The 19,659-nt window shown below is 47.4% G+C and overlaps 7 protein-coding genes across 7 annotated transcripts; 5 read left to right on the top strand and 2 right to left on the bottom strand.

The window, feature by feature from the left end:
• Positions 1-1,190: 1,190 nt before the first annotated feature.
• Positions 1,191-2,586, bottom strand: P174DRAFT_75622 (alpha/beta hydrolase). The gene is made up of 6 exons (XM_024832452.1): positions 2,507-2,586; positions 2,317-2,440; positions 1,991-2,247; positions 1,665-1,929; positions 1,455-1,608; positions 1,191-1,391 (listed from the first exon to the last, which is right to left on the bottom strand). Exons 1-6 carry the CDS (start codon positions 2,537-2,539, stop codon positions 1,265-1,267), a joined length of 960 nt encoding a protein of 319 aa, XP_024684897.1. The 5' UTR covers positions 2,540-2,586; the 3' UTR covers positions 1,191-1,264.
• Positions 2,587-8,119: 5,533 nt separating this feature from the next.
• P174DRAFT_457104 (uncharacterized protein) lies at positions 8,120-9,467 on the top strand (the record flags this gene model as incomplete). Its single annotated transcript, XM_024829504.1, has 3 exons — positions 8,120-8,302; positions 8,331-8,687; positions 8,796-9,467. The coding sequence occupies 3 exons, from the start codon at positions 8,120-8,122 to the stop codon at positions 9,465-9,467; spliced, it is 1,212 nt and encodes a 403-aa protein (XP_024684896.1).
• A 166-nt stretch (positions 9,468-9,633) lies between these two features.
• P174DRAFT_448126 (uncharacterized protein) lies at positions 9,634-9,959 on the bottom strand (the record flags this gene model as incomplete). Its single annotated transcript, XM_024828733.1, has 2 exons — positions 9,802-9,959; positions 9,634-9,743 (listed from the first exon to the last, which is right to left on the bottom strand). Exons 1-2 carry the CDS (start codon positions 9,839-9,841, stop codon positions 9,634-9,636), a joined length of 150 nt encoding a protein of 49 aa, XP_024684895.1. The 5' UTR covers positions 9,842-9,959.
• A 1,882-nt stretch (positions 9,960-11,841) lies between these two features.
• On the top strand, positions 11,842-12,330 carry P174DRAFT_365492 (uncharacterized protein; the record flags this gene model as incomplete). Its single annotated transcript, XM_024822063.1, has 1 exon — positions 11,842-12,330. One exon carries the CDS (start codon positions 11,842-11,844, stop codon positions 12,328-12,330), a length of 489 nt encoding a protein of 162 aa, XP_024684894.1.
• Positions 12,331-14,569: 2,239 nt separating this feature from the next.
• P174DRAFT_365503 (putative MFS transporter) lies at positions 14,570-16,243 on the top strand (the record flags this gene model as incomplete). The annotated part of the gene is made up of 1 exon (XM_024822064.1): positions 14,570-16,243. The coding sequence occupies one exon, from the start codon at positions 14,570-14,572 to the stop codon at positions 16,241-16,243; it is 1,674 nt and encodes a 557-aa protein (XP_024684893.1).
• A 181-nt stretch (positions 16,244-16,424) lies between these two features.
• On the top strand, positions 16,425-17,525 carry P174DRAFT_457102 (TauD/TfdA dioxygenase family protein; the record flags this gene model as incomplete). Its single annotated transcript, XM_024829503.1, has 4 exons — positions 16,425-16,466; positions 16,513-17,059; positions 17,108-17,229; positions 17,280-17,525. The coding sequence occupies 4 exons, from the start codon at positions 16,425-16,427 to the stop codon at positions 17,523-17,525; spliced, it is 957 nt and encodes a 318-aa protein (XP_024684892.1).
• Positions 17,526-17,871: 346 nt separating this feature from the next.
• On the top strand, positions 17,872-19,606 carry P174DRAFT_457101 (putative rhamnogalacturonase; the record flags this gene model as incomplete). Its single annotated transcript, XM_024829502.1, has 8 exons — positions 17,872-18,146; positions 18,176-18,306; positions 18,351-18,429; positions 18,472-18,679; positions 18,721-18,855; positions 18,899-19,112; positions 19,164-19,469; positions 19,518-19,606. The coding sequence occupies 8 exons, from the start codon at positions 17,872-17,874 to the stop codon at positions 19,604-19,606; spliced, it is 1,437 nt and encodes a 478-aa protein (XP_024684891.1).
• Positions 19,607-19,659: the final 53 nt, after the last annotated feature.

The raw sequence follows: 19,659 nt of genomic DNA, 5'->3' as shown, positions 1-19,659 counted from the left end.
TGACCCAGGACAGCAATATGGTAAGTTTCAAGTGTGAAATACTTAATTAACATCCTAATTGCCCCTGAAGATAGTAAGTCATTCCAACAGACTTTCTCCTCGCCGCAGATGATGAAAGGCCACCTTGGAATAGGGCCTTGCTTAATGGAGTTGCGAAAGCAGTTGATAGTATTCATGTTTCAACAAGAAAACTGACCTGCATATTTTTACAGCCGAGCATTTTAAATCAGCGATTCACGTTCGGAGAGAAAGGTGATCTCATTGAACTATTGCGAGAACCTTTAACTTACTAGTTTATTCTAATCACTCTCACATAAACTTAGGGTTTTATTGGTGACCTCCACAGTCAAGAGGGACGAGAAGACTATATAGTTTGGCCATAACGGGTCACCTGTCGCTGTGGTCTTATACGGAAACGCATTAGACTGTAGCGTCGTCAGATAGGCCTCATCCACACTCCCTTGTAGGGAGGCAATGTGTCTGCATTGAAATGGTTTCTATGTACCGAGGGAAGGCGGGAGGGACAAAATCGAGTCTTGACTGCTCAGGAGATGACGAGTTACCGCCAGAGACAAGCAATCGGATTTAACCCCCAAAGTCCAGGAGGCTGTGGACGAGAGTGATGCTTAGAACATGACTGTATTTCAAAGCACCGGAGCTCTGAATGTTATCTTGGAGAGACCTTGTTTACTTCGCCTTTATTTAGTTCAGACCCACGACCTAGTGTGATGACTTTTTTGCCGTTTCCGGCCTAGCCTTCCGAGCTAAATACGCGGTACCCGCCTCCTGGAGTTATAGATGCTATACTATGATAGACTTGATGTCATTTTCTCCTCTTTCGGCCTAGCTCGTGGGACTAGTTGGGCTCGATAAACTTTTTCGGACTTAGCGCTAACCTTGATTTCCCTTGGGCTTCTATATTACACGGACAGGACTTAGAAAATCTTAATCTCTGCAGGCTTGTAGTTAATTTATGCATAACAATAGTAGGTCTGTGGACTATGTGCTTAACCCTCAGTCTTCCCATTCTTCGCGTCATCGATTCCAGACTCAGCCCGGTAACTCACTACTGGGTCGCCACCACTACGACCCGTTACACCCGAAACACTACATGAAATGCGACGTTTACCAACTGCATATCTCAACGACTATGGATTATCCGAGCTCCTGGTTTTAAAGTCAGTGTATGTCTGCAAATAACATACTGCCCTGCACCTAGCATATATTAAGCACTGTCAACCTAGTCTTGCGCGGCAATAGTCTGTCAAGTATGCGTGAAAATCCTAATACCAGCCATGACATCCGCCACGAAATCACCACTTGGAGCAGGACACTCAAAGGCCCAGAACACGTGTGGCAAACCTTGGTAATAATCCAGTTTTACAGAAACTCTGCAAGCAAGGTTAGAATGAACAAAAATCCATAGGCAGACACTAAAGCAGGAGGCAACATACCCAGCCGTCTTCAAGGCGTCGTGGATGATAAGGCCGTCATCTCGCAGTGGATCAATCCCACAGACTGCAAGGTAGGTCGGAGGGAAGTGGTGTAAATCCGCCTCCGCATTGAGAACGTAGACGTCTGGGTCGCCGGGCGGCGCTTGGATTGCTTCTGTAACCACCCTGGTTAACTAAATGTCGACTTGTCAATGTATAGGCGTCACCAACTGTAGAAATGGGTCATGGCTTGCTTCGTGTTGATAGGGCCGTCTCCGAGCTCATCAAAAGCACGATATCGGGCCATATAACGCGAAGGAACACCATCCGGGTGGACAACGAACGGAGCAATGGCTGCGATCCCCTGTATTTCATGTTTCCGGCCAAGCACGATCAATCGGCGTGCCACTGCCAGAGCGAGGGTACCCCCTGCACTCTGACCAACAGTGAAGTATCTCCCACGATCACCGTTCAAAGTACTCGCGTTGTTGTATGCCTGAAATGTAAGCAAAACGTAACTGTCAGAGTGAGATGGTGAGGTCAGTTGTGCAACTCACCCAATTCCAAGCCTCGAGCGCATCATCCAGCTGAGCGGGGCCCTTGTGCTCCGGTGCAAGCCTATAGCCCACCGAGATGACAATACAAGGCAGGCGTTCGGCTAGAAGCCTGCAGAAGTTGTCCTCAGAGTCTAAATCACCACAGCAAAACCCGCCCCCGTGGAAGTACAATCCGACTGGGCGCAGGTTAGATTCTGCTTGACGGGCTGTTGGCGTGTAAGTTCTCACGGTGAGATTGGGACTGATTTTTATATCTTCTGTGTGTCACAGTGAGTGCGATCATATCTTATCTTCGTACTTAGTAGGAGCCCGGAGACCGCTCTTACCGACGGTAATATTGGGCGAAATGGTTCGAGTTGCATTTGCCCCATCCGCCAGTGCTTTATACTGCTCCCGCATGGCAAAGACATCGCCGGTCAATTGAGGCCGTTGGCCAATGGCATTTTCTACCTAAACTGAGTTAGTGAATAGCGCGGAGGACGATGCGATGTTGCGCGGTGCTGGAAATGCCATCACCTTCAACCATGACTCTGCTATCAATGAATCCATCGCACAAAGGACTTTGAGTCATGCCAGGTTTTGCCGGGTCGGCGTAGGTCTTCGAAAGCGCAGCTAGAGGTCATTTTAGTTTTGGCTTCTTGATTTTTATAAGCAAGAGACGTTTAGGCGTTCGTGGAAGCCACTGTGGACCCTTTCGGATGTCAATACAAACGCAAGCGCAAGGAGATGCATGATTAGTCGACAAGCTACCGAGGCTGATGTGGTGGACACCCGAGCCTTTTTCGGCTCCAAGGCATGCGAGACCGATTAGTCGTTTGGATCTGCTGATCCTCGGCCGGTGTCCTAGTGAGGCCCTTCAAAGGTAGTAAAAAATACCTCTTAGTTATTTATGAAAGATGCCGATTAGCCCATACTTCCCAACAAAATGCAGAAGACCGTTTTGTGTCGGGCAACAAAATCAAGAGCCCAACATCTGGTGGTTCATAATCGCGTCGCATGATCCTGAATTGCTTGGTATTAGGGGTGTTTTTAACAAGCCTAACATCTAGATCTACGTACATGAGTCGCTCAACTCATGTTTTGTAAGCATTGAAACTGTCCACTAGACCGTGTACACAGTACCTAGCTGGTGATTCAAACACCGTTGAATGTTGCCGACCTCCGGTATCGGCTCGTACTTCCCTCCCTGAGGTTGCATATAAATCAACTGTGTAGAAATCGGCACTGTTCCCCGTCAATAACTGGTAGGAGATCCTCGAAAGCCACAGGCAGTGGCGCATCTCGCAAGATTTTCTGATAGGAGACATGAACCAAATTCTAGTATAGCACAATGTCTCCTGGTTGTCGTCTTGCACCCCAGCGTACCGATTTTCTGACAATTTGCATCAATCCTATCATTCGATCCTAAGTTTGCAGGCCAACGCACTCTAGCAGCAGTCGGAATAAGCAGACATCCAGGTCCTCCGAGCAATGTCCTCTCGCGGTGAGGACCCTGGCGATAAGGAATGGAGCGGACAAAGTATTATCCTTGAAGTTCAGTCGCTTGTCACTTGCATCTAATACTACTCGTGTGTCTCATAGATACTTCTTCTGGACGGTCTGCGTATGGATTTTCCGGGACAGAGGTAGATAAGGGTTCATTTTTATTCAATGGTGACGTCAAGGGATGCAAAAATCAGGATGGGACTCGACTTCATATGACCCAAAGCCGTTCTGTGAGCAGCAATAGTATCCTTTGAAATGGCGATATGGACCAGGCTACCTTTCTTAATATCTTCTCTAAAGACGGCTAAGATAATTTGACTGAGCAAATTCACACGATTATTAGCCCCTTGGCTCTGTGGAAGAGAAAGCCTCCCCTACTCTCGCTCTTTTGATTGATACATCACTCGTTGGTAGGCATTGGTTGTATCTCTTTAGTAGACAATTCCTTCCACTCCTTTCGTAGCCGCTTTTCCTGGGCGGCAGCTTCTTTGACCTTCCTAGCTGCAATTGAATTATTCGCATCCATGCCGCTCGCTGTTCCATGCTGTCAGTCTGGTCGCCTGCTGAGCTGCTATTAGACTGCATCAGTCTAGACCCATGCATGATACATGGTCTGTCAACGAGAGAAACTGGACATTCAGGCTTCCTTACGGAGCGACCGAGAGTGGCGTATGATACGGTCTGACTGTACATGCCTTAAGAACAACAGTGATTGTGTGAGTAGACACAGTCTTAAAGAAGGTAGTCGACTTTTAGAAGATACAGACAGAGAGACACATACAGAAGCTAATTGAAACTTTGTTCGGAAACCACACTTTCGTGAATAAGCCCGCTCTTGAATGTCTTTGAAGCTTGCCCCGGATCATCTGGCGAGTGGCTTGTAACAAAAAGCAGGCATCTGGCACTCGAAAGAGATCACCACTCAGCGTCTTTCCTTCCCAATCCTTCACCTGTTCTGAGGCTTCAGTGCGCTGCCAATGCTTTTCAGCCCGCAAATCCTCCTAGCCTTCACCGGCATATTTCAATGGAAGTGCCATACCAGTAGCGGTAAGGCACATCGTATTTTTGATGGTATGGATGTGGTCTCCTCCAAAGGCTTTTTGACGCGTTCCCAGTATCGAAGAGCGTCTCTCTAAGCAATGAGAAGAGTCTCCCAGTTATTGATTAAAAGATGCTTAGAAATCTCCTTTTCCTGTTGCGTCATGCCAAGAAGACCGTAGACGGCGGCAATCTCATTGTATGCTTTGAAAATCCAAGTGTCGTCGTCTTGCTCTGGCCCGCCTTTTAGTTTTTCACTTTCTCTATGGTCCCCATGATACTCTTAAGGAGGAATTTCACATCCTGAAACTTGGCTTCTGGCTGGGTCGTCACCCCTTCAGAAGCAAGCACCATGGCGCGAAGAGCATCATTATTGATCGTGTCAGAAATCTTCAACTCTGGTAACTCTCGTGGTCCAGGTGCAAAGCTGCCATGTTTGGGAGATGGCTGGCCCCTGGCTTCGTCATGTTCCTTTCTAAGCTCTATTTATTGCTCCACTGCGCTTATATTGCTGTAATGCACTATTGGCTACATTTCCAATTTTTCATTGGCAGATGTTGGTTCTTGCCCCTGTTTGTAATTTTTAAGGTCACTTATAGGGTTAACTAACAGTTAGTGTGAGATCAAGTCTGTTAAGATAGTGATTCTGTGTGCCTAAGTAACCATTCTTGACCAACTAGAGGCTTTAATCGCACAATTATATAAACTTCTGTGGCTGTCACACCCTAGGCTATTAAATCTGCCCTTATTACCCAGGTCATTGTTGTCTTAATTTGAGTTACTGCTGGAATTATGGAAGCGGGTCAATAAGTACAGTAAAACCTCACTATAGCGAGCCTCATTATAACAAGAACCTCAATATAACAAGAAGAATCCCTTGCTTGAATTAATTCTCCTTATAAATAATGAGATCCCTTACTATAATAAGTCTTATTAATTTCACCTTGCCTCCCATACAAATTCTTGTTATATCAAGGGTTCTATTAGCTAATATGCCTTAGAGGAAGCCTATCTTAACATCTTAGAAGGCTGCTTTATAAGCATGAAAATACCTTTATCTAAACATAACATAGAAAGACCTTTATAAATAGTTTCAGGACACCTATAATAATACTCTTTCATCTGGCCTTATCTCTAATATCTTATCCTACAAATATAATAACCTTGATGCTGATTCCCTCCCTTCCTATAATATAAAATACTAACACTATGAGAACTAGCCAGAGCTAGAGAATGCCTTATTTAAGTAGATTATATATGTAGAGGGATAAATACCTATCTTTATAAAGATTATTTAATAAAAGGCTTAGTCTTTTTAGGAGAAGATCTACCTAGGGTAAGAGATACTAACATTTAGTAATAGATAGCTTTATAACTTTCAGATAAGGAGGTTAGTAAGATGATATTAGTATTATAGAGAGGAAGGAGGTGTTCTAGCTTAGGTAGATTAAGAGATGCTTAAGATTAAATAAGTCTTAAGTACTTATAGTGTAAAGGATTAAGGTATATAGGTGCGATCCAGTTGATCAGATCCGTTAGGATCTGGTCATAATGGCCTTTTGGCTGAGTTGGTAGTGGGTTGGACTGGACACCCATCTATTACAATATGACCAGATCCTAATGGGTTAGATAATAGGCTTTGGGTTCGAATCCAGCTGGAGGTGGATTAATTTCTGGTTCCCAGTCCCTACTAAGGTCGTGGAGATATGTAGGACTGTGGTATGAATGTAGGGATGGTGATCCCTACTAGTTGCGCTACTGGATTCAACTGCCACCTACTAGCTCACAGGATGACTAAGACTAGGGGCCCTGAATATAGTAGGGACCCTTAGTGCCTCTTAGGACATTCCTGGGGGCCCCCACCTATCTATTCCTAGTTCCTTACAGCTTATCTAAGGCCCGAGGGCGTGCCTCAGAGAGAGGGGTATAGTTGTAAAGGATTAAGGTATATAGGTGCGATCCAGTTGATCAGATCCGTTAGGATCTGGTCATAATGGCCTTTTGGCTGAGTTGGTAGTGGGTTGGACTGGACACCCATCTATTACATATAGCCTTAAAGACTAGTTTAATTATAATAAGACTAGCCTCTTTTAGAAATAGACTCCTGCATAGTCTCTTTTAATATATTAACTTCTAGGTTAAAAAAAAGATAAAGCATAGATTATAGCCCTCTTTTATTGTAATGCAGATAGCTCTGAGAAGCTATTATTATAGTTTATTAGTATAGTAAAGAATCCATGAGCTTTCCAAGCTACTAGTATTAATATATAGAATCTAAATCTTATCTAGAGGAGTAATTAGAAAGCCTAGATTATAGTATTATCTTTATAGAGTTTCTTTGCTAGTTTAATAAGTAGATAAGTAGACAGAATGTTGTCCTTCTTATAGATAACTTCTCTGCATATTAAGCTGCTATAATAGAGATTTAATCTAGTAGCTATCCACTATAGAATACTCTTATTATATAGCTTCCTGTAAACTCTACAAGCTGATATCAGCCTCTTGATTAAGGGATTATCCACTATTAGAAGTTATACTAGAAATAATACTAGATTTGCTTTGTAAGGATCTACGTCTCAGGGTAGATGGCCTGTTGACTAGGTAAGAATTGATGACGATAATTAATGGAAGAGGATGGTAGAGAGTAGTAGATCATATGAAAACAAAACTAATCCTTGTCTTCTCGAATACCAGACAAGGGGCATACTATTTATCTTCGCTGTCTATCCTAGATGCATTCAGCGATGATTCGAAAGCGGCTCAAGGTGTGAAAGCAGGAGGTTGAAAACAATTAGGAAGCAAGGGGTGGCTGCATAATTGAGTGGCTGGGCTACAGCTGAGCCTTTACATGCTTTATCCTTTAAGAGTTTAAGCTTAATCATGATCTAATTACCTTAATAAATATTCTAAGAGTAGTTTAATAGGGAATCTAGAGCTAGGAATTTAATCTTTCTGGATAGGTAATCTAGAATTACTTTTAAAAGACTCTAGATTCTTAACCATTATATTAAGAGCCTGTTAATCTAGTAGTTCTAGATAATATACAGAAAGCATTCTCTCTCCTTAGGGTATCTACACCTATCTAGGATCTAATGGATATTAAAACCTTTCTTAATCTAGTAGAGGAAGCCATCCAGGATACTCCTAATAATATTAATATCTAGGTTCTAGCTCAGTACAGGCCAGAGCTAGATGATAATTCTAAGGAGGAGCTTAAAGTTCTACCATAAATACCACTAGATTAGGCTTTAGAAGCACTAAGAATACTTTGTTTATATGAAGAGTAGCAGGCAGAGGGTATCCCTAGCCTTATATATAAGCTAGATAAGCATGAGTGTATCCTTTAGGGTTGAAAGCTAAGCCTATAGATGCAGTGGGACATTCGAAGCTATTTTACAGACTAAATATATACTAATATATACTATCCTTGATATAACGAGAACCTCGATATAACGAGAAATATAGTCTGTCTAGAATATATTGCTATAATGAGGTTTTACTGTACTAGCTTTTCCCCAGTGACGTCCCAAGAGTCCCACACTTCTCTTCCTTTCTGATCGATCCCTTGCTCTCCAACATCCATCTAAGGATGCCATATCAAGAGCAATGGCCTCAACGTCCGCGTCAGAGCCCGAACTCAAAACCTCTTCCATTTCCCACCCTACATCAACAATGTCGTCAACATCAACGCTAACACAACCATCGCCAACAGTAACGCTAACGCTGAAGAATGAGCGCCTCCACCTCTCATCCTCCACCTCTCAATACAAAGACATCCTCCTCGCCAGCGTCGGCTACCTCGAGCTCGCCAACGCAGGACTTTGCCGCTAACGTCTGGAATGAGGTCCCCTTGCCCACACACGCAAAGATCTGTATGGGAATATTCGGCCCCATCGTGCTGCTGATGACCATCTTCACCGCGCGGGATTTCGCTCTGAGCTATGCGAATGTCCTTCTGCTACTATCTGAGCAGGAGGCCCTGAGATCCTCTCAACATGCCACCACCTCCCTCCCGGAGAAAAGGGAAAAGGAGAGGGAGGGCATCCTAGGCGTTAACACGCGTGAACTCCTAACCAAGCTCATGGATTGCATCCTCATGGACGTCTTACTTGGCGCTGGCGACCTACTCGTCAGCACGGGCACGATTATGGCCATCTTCAGCAATAACCGGACGGTCTTTGAAGCCTGAAATTTACTGAGCGGGTTTGTGGGGAATGCGACGGCGGCCGTCTTTTGGGTGGGGAATGCGGTGTCGTCTGCGGATTTGGTGTGGAGGCTAGAGCAAAGGGTGCGCGTTGTTACTGGTGCGGCTGGGCATGCGCCGCTGCTGGGTGAGAGAGAACAGAGGAGAGTGACGGCCCGATACAGGATGTTGCAGTGGCATGGGGCTATGAACGGGTTGAATGGGTTGGTGGCCGGGATGGCGAGCATGGTTACGGCGAAGATGTGGTGGGGTTATGTGGTTTTGGTACCGTGTGTTGGGGTGGTGATTGCTTCGAATCGGTTCTGGAGGCTGAGATTGGGATATTGTCGGTTTCTATACACTCAGAGTCTCAGGGAGGGGGATAGGGGTGAGGAGGATGAAGAGGGAGGAGAGATAGCGGGTGAGTTAGCAAAGACTTTAGATTTTCAGGGGACATTGCCGGAGCTGATTGACAGCAGCACGCTGGATTCGCTGATGGATTTCATCGTGCGGAACGAAAGGTTTGACGTCTTTTGCGAGTATATCCTCAGAAGATGGAAGCATCACCGACTGTTCACGGTTGATGTGCCTACACAAGGCATTCAGATTGCGCCCAAGGATTTCATGCCATTCCCCAAAGGGGAGCAAACCCGAATGCTGGACGAGTGTCGGTGCTTTCTACAAGACGACGGGATGAGGATTCTCCTGTACCGCGAGCGATATCTGCAGGACTTGCTCGGAGAGATCATCTGGACTGATAATCAATCATAGATGGAACTGGCAGGCAGCCCATACATACATATAGAACATAATCTACACAAGGGTGCTGAAAATTGAACAGGCCGTTCCTTCACTTGCCATACAGATATACCACCAACATAGCCATAAACTCTGCAACTATAATGCCAATCACCAATCCACTGCCCACACAAACGCATTAGTCGATAGTCCCGAACGGTTGCGAGATGCTCCTGTGGCTGGTGATATTATGCCAAGTCTGATCAGCTGATGCTACGCCAGTGATCAGTGACCCTGACGCGGCCAGCCCTGAGGGAGTCAGCACAAAGATAGCAGGGAGGATGACTGTGTCCGTGCCACAGCTGACTGTGCACACTGCCCATCACACCAATGGTGAATGCGCCCATGGCGTGGTGATTATGAGTTGGACCCCAGTTTCTTCGTGCCAGAGTAGTTGCTGCTGTAACCCCGATATGGCGATGTCAACATCATGGGTAACTATTTCCAATTGCCCTGGTTGATAATGACCAGCCAAATGGACTTAAGAGCCACAAAGGGGAACCACGGTATTTATACATTCTTGAAGACCCCGGCTTTGGGACATTGAATGTCAGATGCCACGGAACCATCCAATGACGCGTTGCGGGGCCCCTTGGTGAGCAGTCTTTCCCACCAATCTCAAAATTCCATTTATACAGATATTAACCTCCTAGATACCAATCTTCTGTTCGTCATTTAATGCTGCCGAGCCATGCGTGGCACGGAGGGTGAAGCTGCAGATAACGGCCGATTTGGTATGGACGGTTGACTGATTCTCAAACCTGAAATTCCGGCGGCCGTGTGGTACTATATACTTTGCTCTACGTAGGCTGGACGTACTCGCAGTTTGCTTCAGTTCAATGAACTAAGGAGTAACCTATTGATGAACGTCGTTGTTGTTGCTGTCAACCCCTTCATCCTGAACCCAATACGTAGCTACTTTCTCTTGTCACATACCGTGCTATAGATAAGTGTATGTGGATGTAGGAATCTTCGGCAGGAATAAATTTGAAGCATGCATATGGGACTCTTATTTTTGGCTGAGACTCAAAGGTTGATCCAAGACACCAGAGAGAACGCTCCCAATGGCTGCTGCTTTCTGTCTATTTGGAGCTGGGCGGGAGGGGGAGGGGGCAAGAGGGCCTTCGGCTGTCCGTTTAGGCAAATTAATAATAGTTTTTCAGTACTCTTCACCTTGCCACTCTGGGCCATATTATTTCTCTCATGATCATTCAGAACACATGATCTCCTCAGGAGGCGCAGAAAGGGACCATCACCTAGGGCGTTCCTGGAGATGAAAAATCAGCCTACTTTCATTTCTTGCGATCCCACTAGATGCGGATAAGCATCCCGACAATTCGAATAGCATGGCAGGGTACCGCCTGAAAACTCAATGTTATATTCGTGAAATTATTAGTGCGATAACCATTTGATTATCGACCTCCATTACCAATACTGTGATGTAGGAAACTGAGTTTAAGATCATCTGATGTCGGACCAACCATCTATCGCCATATTTTGATGACAGTCGTTGATGGAGGCCATTTAATGGAATAGTGCGCAGTCAGGACTTCATGGAATAGTCAATGTGATGCCTGAAGTTAGACAAAGGGTGAATATGACGCGTAGATAAAGATTTGGTGACTAGTAAGAAAGCTGAAGGAGAATCATGATGAAAATTGAGTTAGTGCCACATCTGGTGATTCTTGTGTCTCGACCTGCCCACAGCTGGAATGATAGGTTACGCTGATACCGCCTGAAAACTCAATGTTATATTCGTGAAATTATTAGTGCGATAACCATTTGATTATCGACCTCCATTACCAATACCGTGATGTAGGAAACTGAGTTTAAGATCATCTGATGTCAGACCAACCATCTGTCGCCATATTTTGATGACCGTCGTTGATGGAGGCCATTTAATGGAATAGTGTGCAGTTAGGACTTCATGGAATAGTCAATGTGATGCCTGAAGTTAGATAAAGGGTGAATATGATGTGTAGATAAAGATTTAGTGACTAGTAAGAAAGCTGAAGGAGAATCATGATGAAAATTGAGTTAGTGCCACATCTGGTGATTCTTATGTCTCGACCTGCCCACAGCTGGAATGATAGGTTACGCTGATCCGCCTCCCAAAATAAGCTTCGCTTCGGCCAATGATGCTTTGATTCCGGATCCGATGGTGCTCATGGTTGTACTCTAGAGTAGACTGGCTTTCTATTAGACTTTAAAGACAGGCTATATAAAGTAACAACTTACCTCAATCTCATGAAAGTACAGAACCTCGCACTACAAACGCTGTTAATCCAAGATCCTTCTCTCAATCAAGATTTTTCAGCAGAGGTATATCAGCATATTTCGCTCCATTATGCTATCCAAACAGGTCCTGTTGATTGCTATCTACCTGGGCTTGGCCGCCGCCCAATGCGGACCTTCCGGCGCACACATCCAATCAGGCACTGCGCAATGCTCATGTTCCGGCAACCACATCTCATGCGATCCTTTTCAGATTTGCGGCGTTGGTCACACTGATGCCAACGTCCTATTGACAGCCAGTTGTACCGCTACCGTCACCTGCACTAATAGAGGCGGTAATACAGTCGAAGTCAAGAGCCAGCCCGTCACTGTACCTTCCCGCACTGTCAACGCAAATGCTAGAAATGGCTGTGTGAATATCCCTTCGATTCAACTTACTGAGCCGTCAAACAGCCAATTTGAGGCTGCTGCAAGCTGTCCAAACCCGAACTGGACTAAAAGCGTTAAGTCAGGTAGCACTAGTTGCACCTTTAGTGAAACCGTGACGTTTGAAGGCTGCAACACCCCATTTACTACCGTACAGGGTTCATGTTCTGCCTGATACGCAATGTAAGCGGTACAGAGGTAGGCTGCTTAAGGAGGTCCCTAGCCAGCGAGATATCGTCGACTAGGCTGCGAGTCGCTGCTACAATTACTGGGTTTCGTTGATGTATAGGTTCGCTAACAAAACAATATGTATTGCGATGATCACAACGAACCGCTTGGCTTCCTCCAAGCTGTTCAGTTCCCCCTATTTCTGTTCTGCATGTGCGAAGTTCGGACAAACTGTTATCCAAGCAAGGGGTCGGCCCCGGCGGCTCGCCACATGACACGCAAGCAGAGATTGGTATACACATAATTTGCTTTATTTATGAGGTTGCTTATATCTTTCTTTCTGGTGACTCTGGTTTTGCAATTGCTTGCTTTTTGTCTGCCTTTAGAAAAGTTTTAAAGCCTTTGTTTGCTCCTTCATATACTGTAAAGGTGACAACTGAGACTTCAGCTTATTCTATAGGGGGCGTGACACCGCCATCTCCATAATAAGGACTGAGTTGGGGGGCCAGTTAAGGACATTTTCTTTTCAGTTGATGCATTTATACTGCTGTGGACTGGGATTAAGTAGGATTACCTTCTGCTTTGCAACAGCTCTGCACCACAATAGTTCTATTATAGTTTTCACAAATCAGATTTAATGGGCATAAATTCCCTATACTGTTGCAGTAGTTTCTGACTAATGAAGGAACTATAATATTGTTAGAACAGCATGTTTACCTATACCATAGGCTCCATGATCCTCCTCTGACTAATGGTAATCTCATCTGGTTCATGCACAAGGCTTCGCACTTTCGAGCAGTATACGTGTACTTTGTGCCTTAACAGTACGCCTAATAAACTATATTATACTTATCATCTTATGCAAGCCTAACTTAGATGTAGATAGAGAGCATGAGCAGGTCAGGGTAGGACGTCCCCTGGTGGCTGTAGTCTGTAGTAGGTCTGGTTAATCCTATGCTTACTATATTTAGTGCTAGGGGCTGGATCCCTATAACAACCATCTAACAGGGGCCCTGGCAGTGTGGTTAGCTATGCAGGGTCTAGGAGAGGGATTCTAGCGCCTAGATGGTAGTTAGTAAGGAGGGAGGCAGCCTAATCACTAGGCTAAGTTATTAGTTTAGGGGGTGGGGTAAGGGGACTACCAGCATATAGGCCCCAATGGGGTGGGAGGCAGAGATATATATTACTATAGTAGAGATGCACCTCCCACCGACTGACAGGCTTCTTCATCATAGCTTAAAAGGCTATTAGTCATCCTTAAAAGAAGAAATGGTTTTGATACACCTAGTAATTATGCTGTAAGTAGTTAGCCCACACCTGTCTCATGCCTAACAGGCTGTTTAATAACGCAGGGCTGTCCATGATAATAAGGAGAGCAGGGTTTGTGCAGTGAGCAGCAGTACTACTAATAGAGTCTTGCCTGTCAGACCTTGGCCGGTGATGACCCCCAGCCTGCTTCCTCCTGCAGCCAAACTGCAAGATGTGGGATAGGAATGCAGGAGTCGCAGTCGCTGTTGACAGCTTGCCAGATCAGACAGGACAGCCAATCGAGACGGGACCTCTAGCAGTTCCAGAACGCAGGTCAGGCCACCACCACCCCCGGATCTCGGACCACCACCGCCTATTTCCAACAGTCATCTGATTCCACCCCAGTGACTCCTCCGCCGGTCTGGTGAGCTCAGTACATTACCTTACTCTCTGTTAAGTTCCACCGACCGCGTATCTGTCGTTACAGTTTTCTAAGTATAGTACATTATAGATACGGATCTGATAAGATATATATTACCTACTATGACGTCATAAAGCCTTGCATATTAGCGCCTTGGCGGTAGGGTTTGGAGGTAAGCTTGGCTTGAGGGGCGCGGAATGAGGTTTCGACCTCACTGTACTCATTTCTTATCTGAAAGCGGTTGCAAAGCCTCCACCGGAGCACATCATCAAGGCTTGGTATCGCGAAGCAGACTTATCATGGCCAGAATTCTCATGCAGGATGCGTTTTTCCATCAATAAGAGGGTAGTAAACTCAGAAAGCAAGATTAGGTGGATTTTATGATAACAAAGCAACCTGGTGATGCCATCTGCACTTACATGACAACATCATCTCCTATTCCAGGTCCACTTCAACCTTGCCCATTGCGTTAAATCTGTAGCTGTCACCATTATTGCGTAGAGCACGCAGCGCATGCAATAGGCTCACATAGATATAAGAGGGGAAGGCGCGAATGTAAATGCTGGATCAATGCAAAATGGCTGGCCCAACATCAGGTAGTGATAAGCAAATCACCAAGGATGGCCTCACGATCAACATTGCTGATCCACAAGAGCAGTCACACGCTAAGTCTTTCTTGTCCATCTTTAGAAGGAGGAAGCAAGCCGACCTGGATGCTACAGCAACCGCAAAGAGCGTCTTCGACGACCCTGTGCTGGCCAAATACTACCTCCCACATCCGCAATATGAGAATCTGCACCGATTCGATCCCGACTTCCGGTGGACCCATCGTGAGGAGGTCGCCGTGAAACGCAAGACGGACATCAAGATCTTTCTCTGGATTCTGGTCATGTTCTTCGGCCTCAACCTTGACCGGGGTAATCTAGGTAATGCGTCTGCCGACAACCTTCTGCCAGACCTGCGCATCAACACCAACGACTACAATAACGCGCAGAATATGTACCGGGTCGGATTTCTCATTGCGGAGATTCCCTCTCAGATGGTCGGCAAACGACTTGGCCCTGATCGTTGGATCCCCGTGCAGATAATCCTGTGGAGTCTGGCCTCGGGGGGACAGTTCTTCATCCACGACCGGGCCGGATTTTTTGCATGTCGATTCTTCCTCGGGTTCTTTATGGGCGGCTTCATCCCCGACGCGATTCTGTACCTATCCTACTTTTATAAGAAGACGGAAATGCCGCTTCGCCTCGCTTTCTTCTGGTTTGTCGATTCCATCTCGGGTGTGATCGCTTCCTTCATCGCGTATGGCGTGCTGCACATGCGCGGCGTGGCCGGACGAGCCGGCTGGCGATGGCTCTTCCTCATCGAGGCGCTGATCAGTCTGGTCATCGGTCTTCTCAGCTTTCTGTTCCTTGTCCCTGGCCCGACCCAGACAGCCACCTGGTGGAACCCCAAAGGGTATTTCACCGAGCACGAGGAGAAGATCATCGTCAACAGGGTCCTGCGCGACGACCCCTCCAAAGGCGACATGCATAACCGACAGGCGCTGAGCATAGGGATGCTTTGGCGTAGTCTCAAAGACTACGATCTCTGGCCTATCTACATCATCGGCATCCTGTTCGAGATTCCCACTTCCCCGTCAAAATCCTACCTGAGCCTCTCGCTCCGGGCCATTGGCTTCTCGACTTTCCAGACCACCCTGCTGAGTATCCCCGTCACAGTCTTCGCATCGCTCAACCTACTTCTGGTCACTGAGCTCACCGAGCGCTTCCACCAGATTGCAGCCATTGGCATCCTCACGCAACTCTGGTCGCTTCCGCTTCTGATCATCCTGTACACTTCTGCCAGTAACCTCTCCCACTGGGGCCTCTACGCCGTCACTTTCGTGCTCCTGGGATGGCCATCACCGCATGCAGCACATGTGGGCTGGTGCTCGCGGCTGAGCAATGCCGTCCGCACGCGTACGGTCAGCGCAGCGCTGTACAACATCACCATCCAGCTGTCTGGGATCGCCTCATCGAATATCTACCGCGAGGACGATAAGCCGTACTACCGGCGGGGTAACTCCCAGCTGATTGCGATCAATGTTGCGACGATTGTAGCGTATGTGTTGGCCAAGGTGTACTATGTTGCGAGGAATCAGTGGAAGAGGCAACGCTGGGAAGCGATGAGTGAGAGTCAGAAAGCGGAGTATCTGGAGACTACGACGGATGAGGGGAATAAGCGGTTGGATTTTTTGTTCGATAGTTAGCTGGAGATTGTCTTTGCATATTGATTGTGACTGTATCAAGAGCAGTCTGGGATAACGTCAAATTGGCTTGGATGACGCGAGCAGATTCAATTAAAAGGTAGCATCCCACCGGAGTTACCTGGTAAGCTATAAAGCTAGATGAACTCTTTCTTAGCATGTCTGTACAACATTATCAATCGAAATGACTGCAAACGAAGTGCAACTCCCGGCCAAACCCGCCAACGTCCCCCACCCAGACTACCACACCCCCGCGGCGTGTCCCCCTAGAGTCCGTCCGCGCAGCAGGCCTAGAGTACCCCAACTACACCCCTTTCAAGCTTCCCAATCTTACCCCACACCCCTTCACCGACCGCGGACAACATGCCGATCCATCCAAATCTCGCCTCCTCTCCGTCGCAACGGAGGTCATCCACCTTACCCCAGACATCGGCACCGAGATCGTTGGCCTCCAGCTCTCGGCTCTCACTCCAGCGCAGAAAGATGATCTAGCGCTGCTAGTCGCAGAGCGGGGTGTCGTCTTCTTCCGCGACCAGGTGATGGACGTGCACGAGCAGATCGCCTTCGCGGCGTATTTCGGCGAGCTGCACATCCATCAGATGGCGGGCATCATCCCGGATCTGCCTTGGGTGCATCCCATCTACAAGGACCATACGGCGGTGAATGGCCGCTCGCATCAGATCTGGCATTCGGATGTGAGCTATGAGCTGCAGCCACCTGGTCTGACGATGCTACGCATGGATACCCTGCCTGCTGCGGGCCAGGGGGAGTGTAGCCGGGGTGATACGATCTGGGCAAGTGGGTATGCGTTGTACGAGTGTATGTTGTTCGCAAAAATTTTGGATGGGAAGAGGCTGACAGTGTTAGCGCTATCACCGAAGCTCAGGGCGTTTCTGGAGACGCTCGAGGCGAAGCATAGCGGGCTGGAGCAGGCGGAGAAGGCATTGAAGACGAATGGCTGTCTTCGGCGGGATCCGATCGAGACCATTGTGAGTACCCTTATGTGTGGATGGGCTACGGAAGGATTAACAAGACGGAGCATCCCGTTGTCCGGACGCACCCAGTCACGAAATGGAAAACGCTGTACGTCAATGAGAACTTCACCAAAGAAATTGTCGGCATCGAGAGGAAGGTCGGAGATGCACTGCTGGATACGCTCTACCGGACCATCGCTGAGGCCTACGAGTATCAGGTCCGGTGGAAGTGGACGCCGAACGCGGTGGCAATCTGGGATAATCGGGTGACATACCACACGGGGATCTTCGATTACTGTATGTCTACCTAATTTGTTTCTGGGTCATGCTGACAATGCAGTTCCTCATCTGCGGCACGGATTGCGTGTTGCGCCACAGGCTGAGAAGCCATATTTGGATGTGGAGTCTAAGACACGGAAGGAGGACACGGAGAGTAGGGACGCGTTTACGACTGAAAAGTAGAGTGTAGAGATAGATCAGTCTAGTGCAGTTGATGGCGCCATGCATACTAAAATGGCACCGATACTATATACATGGGCAGAGCAGTGGACGGAAAATTACCATAGTCTGATCCTCATTGCACCATTTGATGTGGGTATATAAATGCCTCAACAGATTTCTCGGTCCAGATACATAGTACTGATCCCACAAGACATCATGCTTATCCTTGCTCTTCTTTTCGTCCCTCTCGGTCTGGCAGCAGCCCAACTCATTGGCCCCGTAGGCCCGGCCACTGCTCTCTCCAGCAAGATAATTGAGTGTAACATCCTCAGCTATGGAGCTGTCGCCGACAACAGCACGGACATCTCGACCTCTCTCGAGACAGCCTTTAACGACTGTGTCCGACCCAACCCCGGCAGCAGACTTATTGTTCCTGAGGGTCAATACCTGATCTCCCGCGGCGTCGTGCTCAGCAACGCAACCAATTGGGCGTTTCAGCTGGATGGTCTCATCACGGCAGCATATGGGGGAACTGGACCATTGATCGTGCGTTGATCCTTGAGGGTTTTGCTGGTGCAGACATTTTGAATGCTACCATTAATGGGGAGGGTGACCAGAAGTTTTTGTTAGATGTCTTGGTTATTGTCAATGGTGAGATTTGGCCATTTGTAGCAGAGTATAGACTGACAATGCAGCGGTTGACTTCGAGTTCTACTCATCCAACGGTCTCGGTGCCTTCCAAGGACAAGGATATCTCTACCGGAATCTAAACAAGTACGTTATCCATCATGGTGTTGGATGATACTGACCAGACAGCACCGATCGTCCCCGTCTCGTCCGCTTGATCTCGCCAACGAATGCCTCCGTCCATGACCTGATCTTGGTCGATAGCCCGAAGTTCCACATCGTGCTCGACTTTGCCGTCAACGTGGAAGCGTACCATCTTACCATCCGGGGTGCTAATCTCGGCAGTTACGACGGTATTGATGCAATTGGCACAAACTATCATATCCATGATAACGAGGTATGCCTTATCCTTGATTCGATGGCCTTGCTGACCGTCAGGTCACCAACCGCGACGAATGCGTCTCCGTCAAGAGCCCTTCTCACCACGCCTTGATCGAGAACTTGGTCTGTAATCAGGCCGGCTCGGGCATCTCCATCGGCAGTCTCAACGTCTCTGCCGAAATATCAAACATAGTAGGTCGGCTCCCGCCATCAAGGCTGCCCTGCTGATCGACAGGTCGCACAAAATATCAGCATCATTCAGGGGAACAATATCGCCTTCATCAAGACCTATCCCGGTGGCTCCGGCTACGTGACCAACATCACATTCGCCAACTTCCGCTCCAAAGCAAGTCTGTACGGGCTAAACATCAACCAGTACTGGCAGAACACATTCGAGCCAGACACAGGCTCGGTCACGTTGAGCAATCTTGTCTTTAGGAACTTTTCCGGTAAGACCCTCGCCTTCATTCGAGCTTCACGGTTTATTAAATATCATCCAGGCTCCGTGGCAAATGGCATCCAACGCCCACCGCTGTACCTCATCGCTAACAACCTCACCTATGCCAGTAACGTTACTGTCGAGGACTTCACCATCTGGACCGAGTTCGGCAGCAGCGTCGTCAATAAGGTCAACAATGTTTTTGGCCGCGGCGATGATTCGTATGGTCCGAACAATGGACTGGTCTCTCTCGCTGCTGGGGAACAACGGCATACGTATACAAGCACGTACACCATTACGGCCTCGCCGACAGGATGGCTCGCGCCGGGTTTGCCGACCTGGGCGGTGCCGAGTACGGGATATGGGAGTAAGTGGTTTTTGGATCTTAGACTGCTGATGCTAATGGTGTTTGCAGCTGCGTCACCGATTCCAGTTTACACTCCTAAGCCGCTGTGGAGGCCTGGCGGGGTGGACTATGATTTGCATTACTGGGGGACTTTTTAATGCACATCTCAGGGCAGTGGACGAGGTGATGTTGAAAGTTTTTAGGAGATAAT

This window comes from Aspergillus novofumigatus (genome assembly GCF_002847465.1).
Source record: "Aspergillus novofumigatus IBT 16806 chromosome Unknown P174scaffold_2, whole genome shotgun sequence".
Lineage (NCBI taxonomy): Eukaryota > Fungi > Ascomycota > Eurotiomycetes > Eurotiales > Aspergillaceae > Aspergillus > Aspergillus novofumigatus.
The sequence above is the reverse complement of the archived record's forward strand: the minus strand, read 5'-3'. Positions and strand labels throughout refer to the sequence as shown.

Bases quoted from the DNA above. Each gene is read 5' to 3' on its own strand.
- P174DRAFT_75622 (XM_024832452.1), bottom strand. From the start codon at position 2,539: ATGGATTCATTGATAGCAGAGTCATGGTTGAAG. The intron at 2,248-2,316 runs GTAAGAGCGGTC...TGTGACACACAG, and splicing joins TTCGCCCAATATTACCGTCG to AAGATATAAAAATCAGTCCC. The intron at 1,392-1,454 runs GTATGTTGCCTC...CCTTGCTTGCAG, and splicing joins GACGCCTTGAAGACGGCTGG to AGTTTCTGTAAAACTGGATT.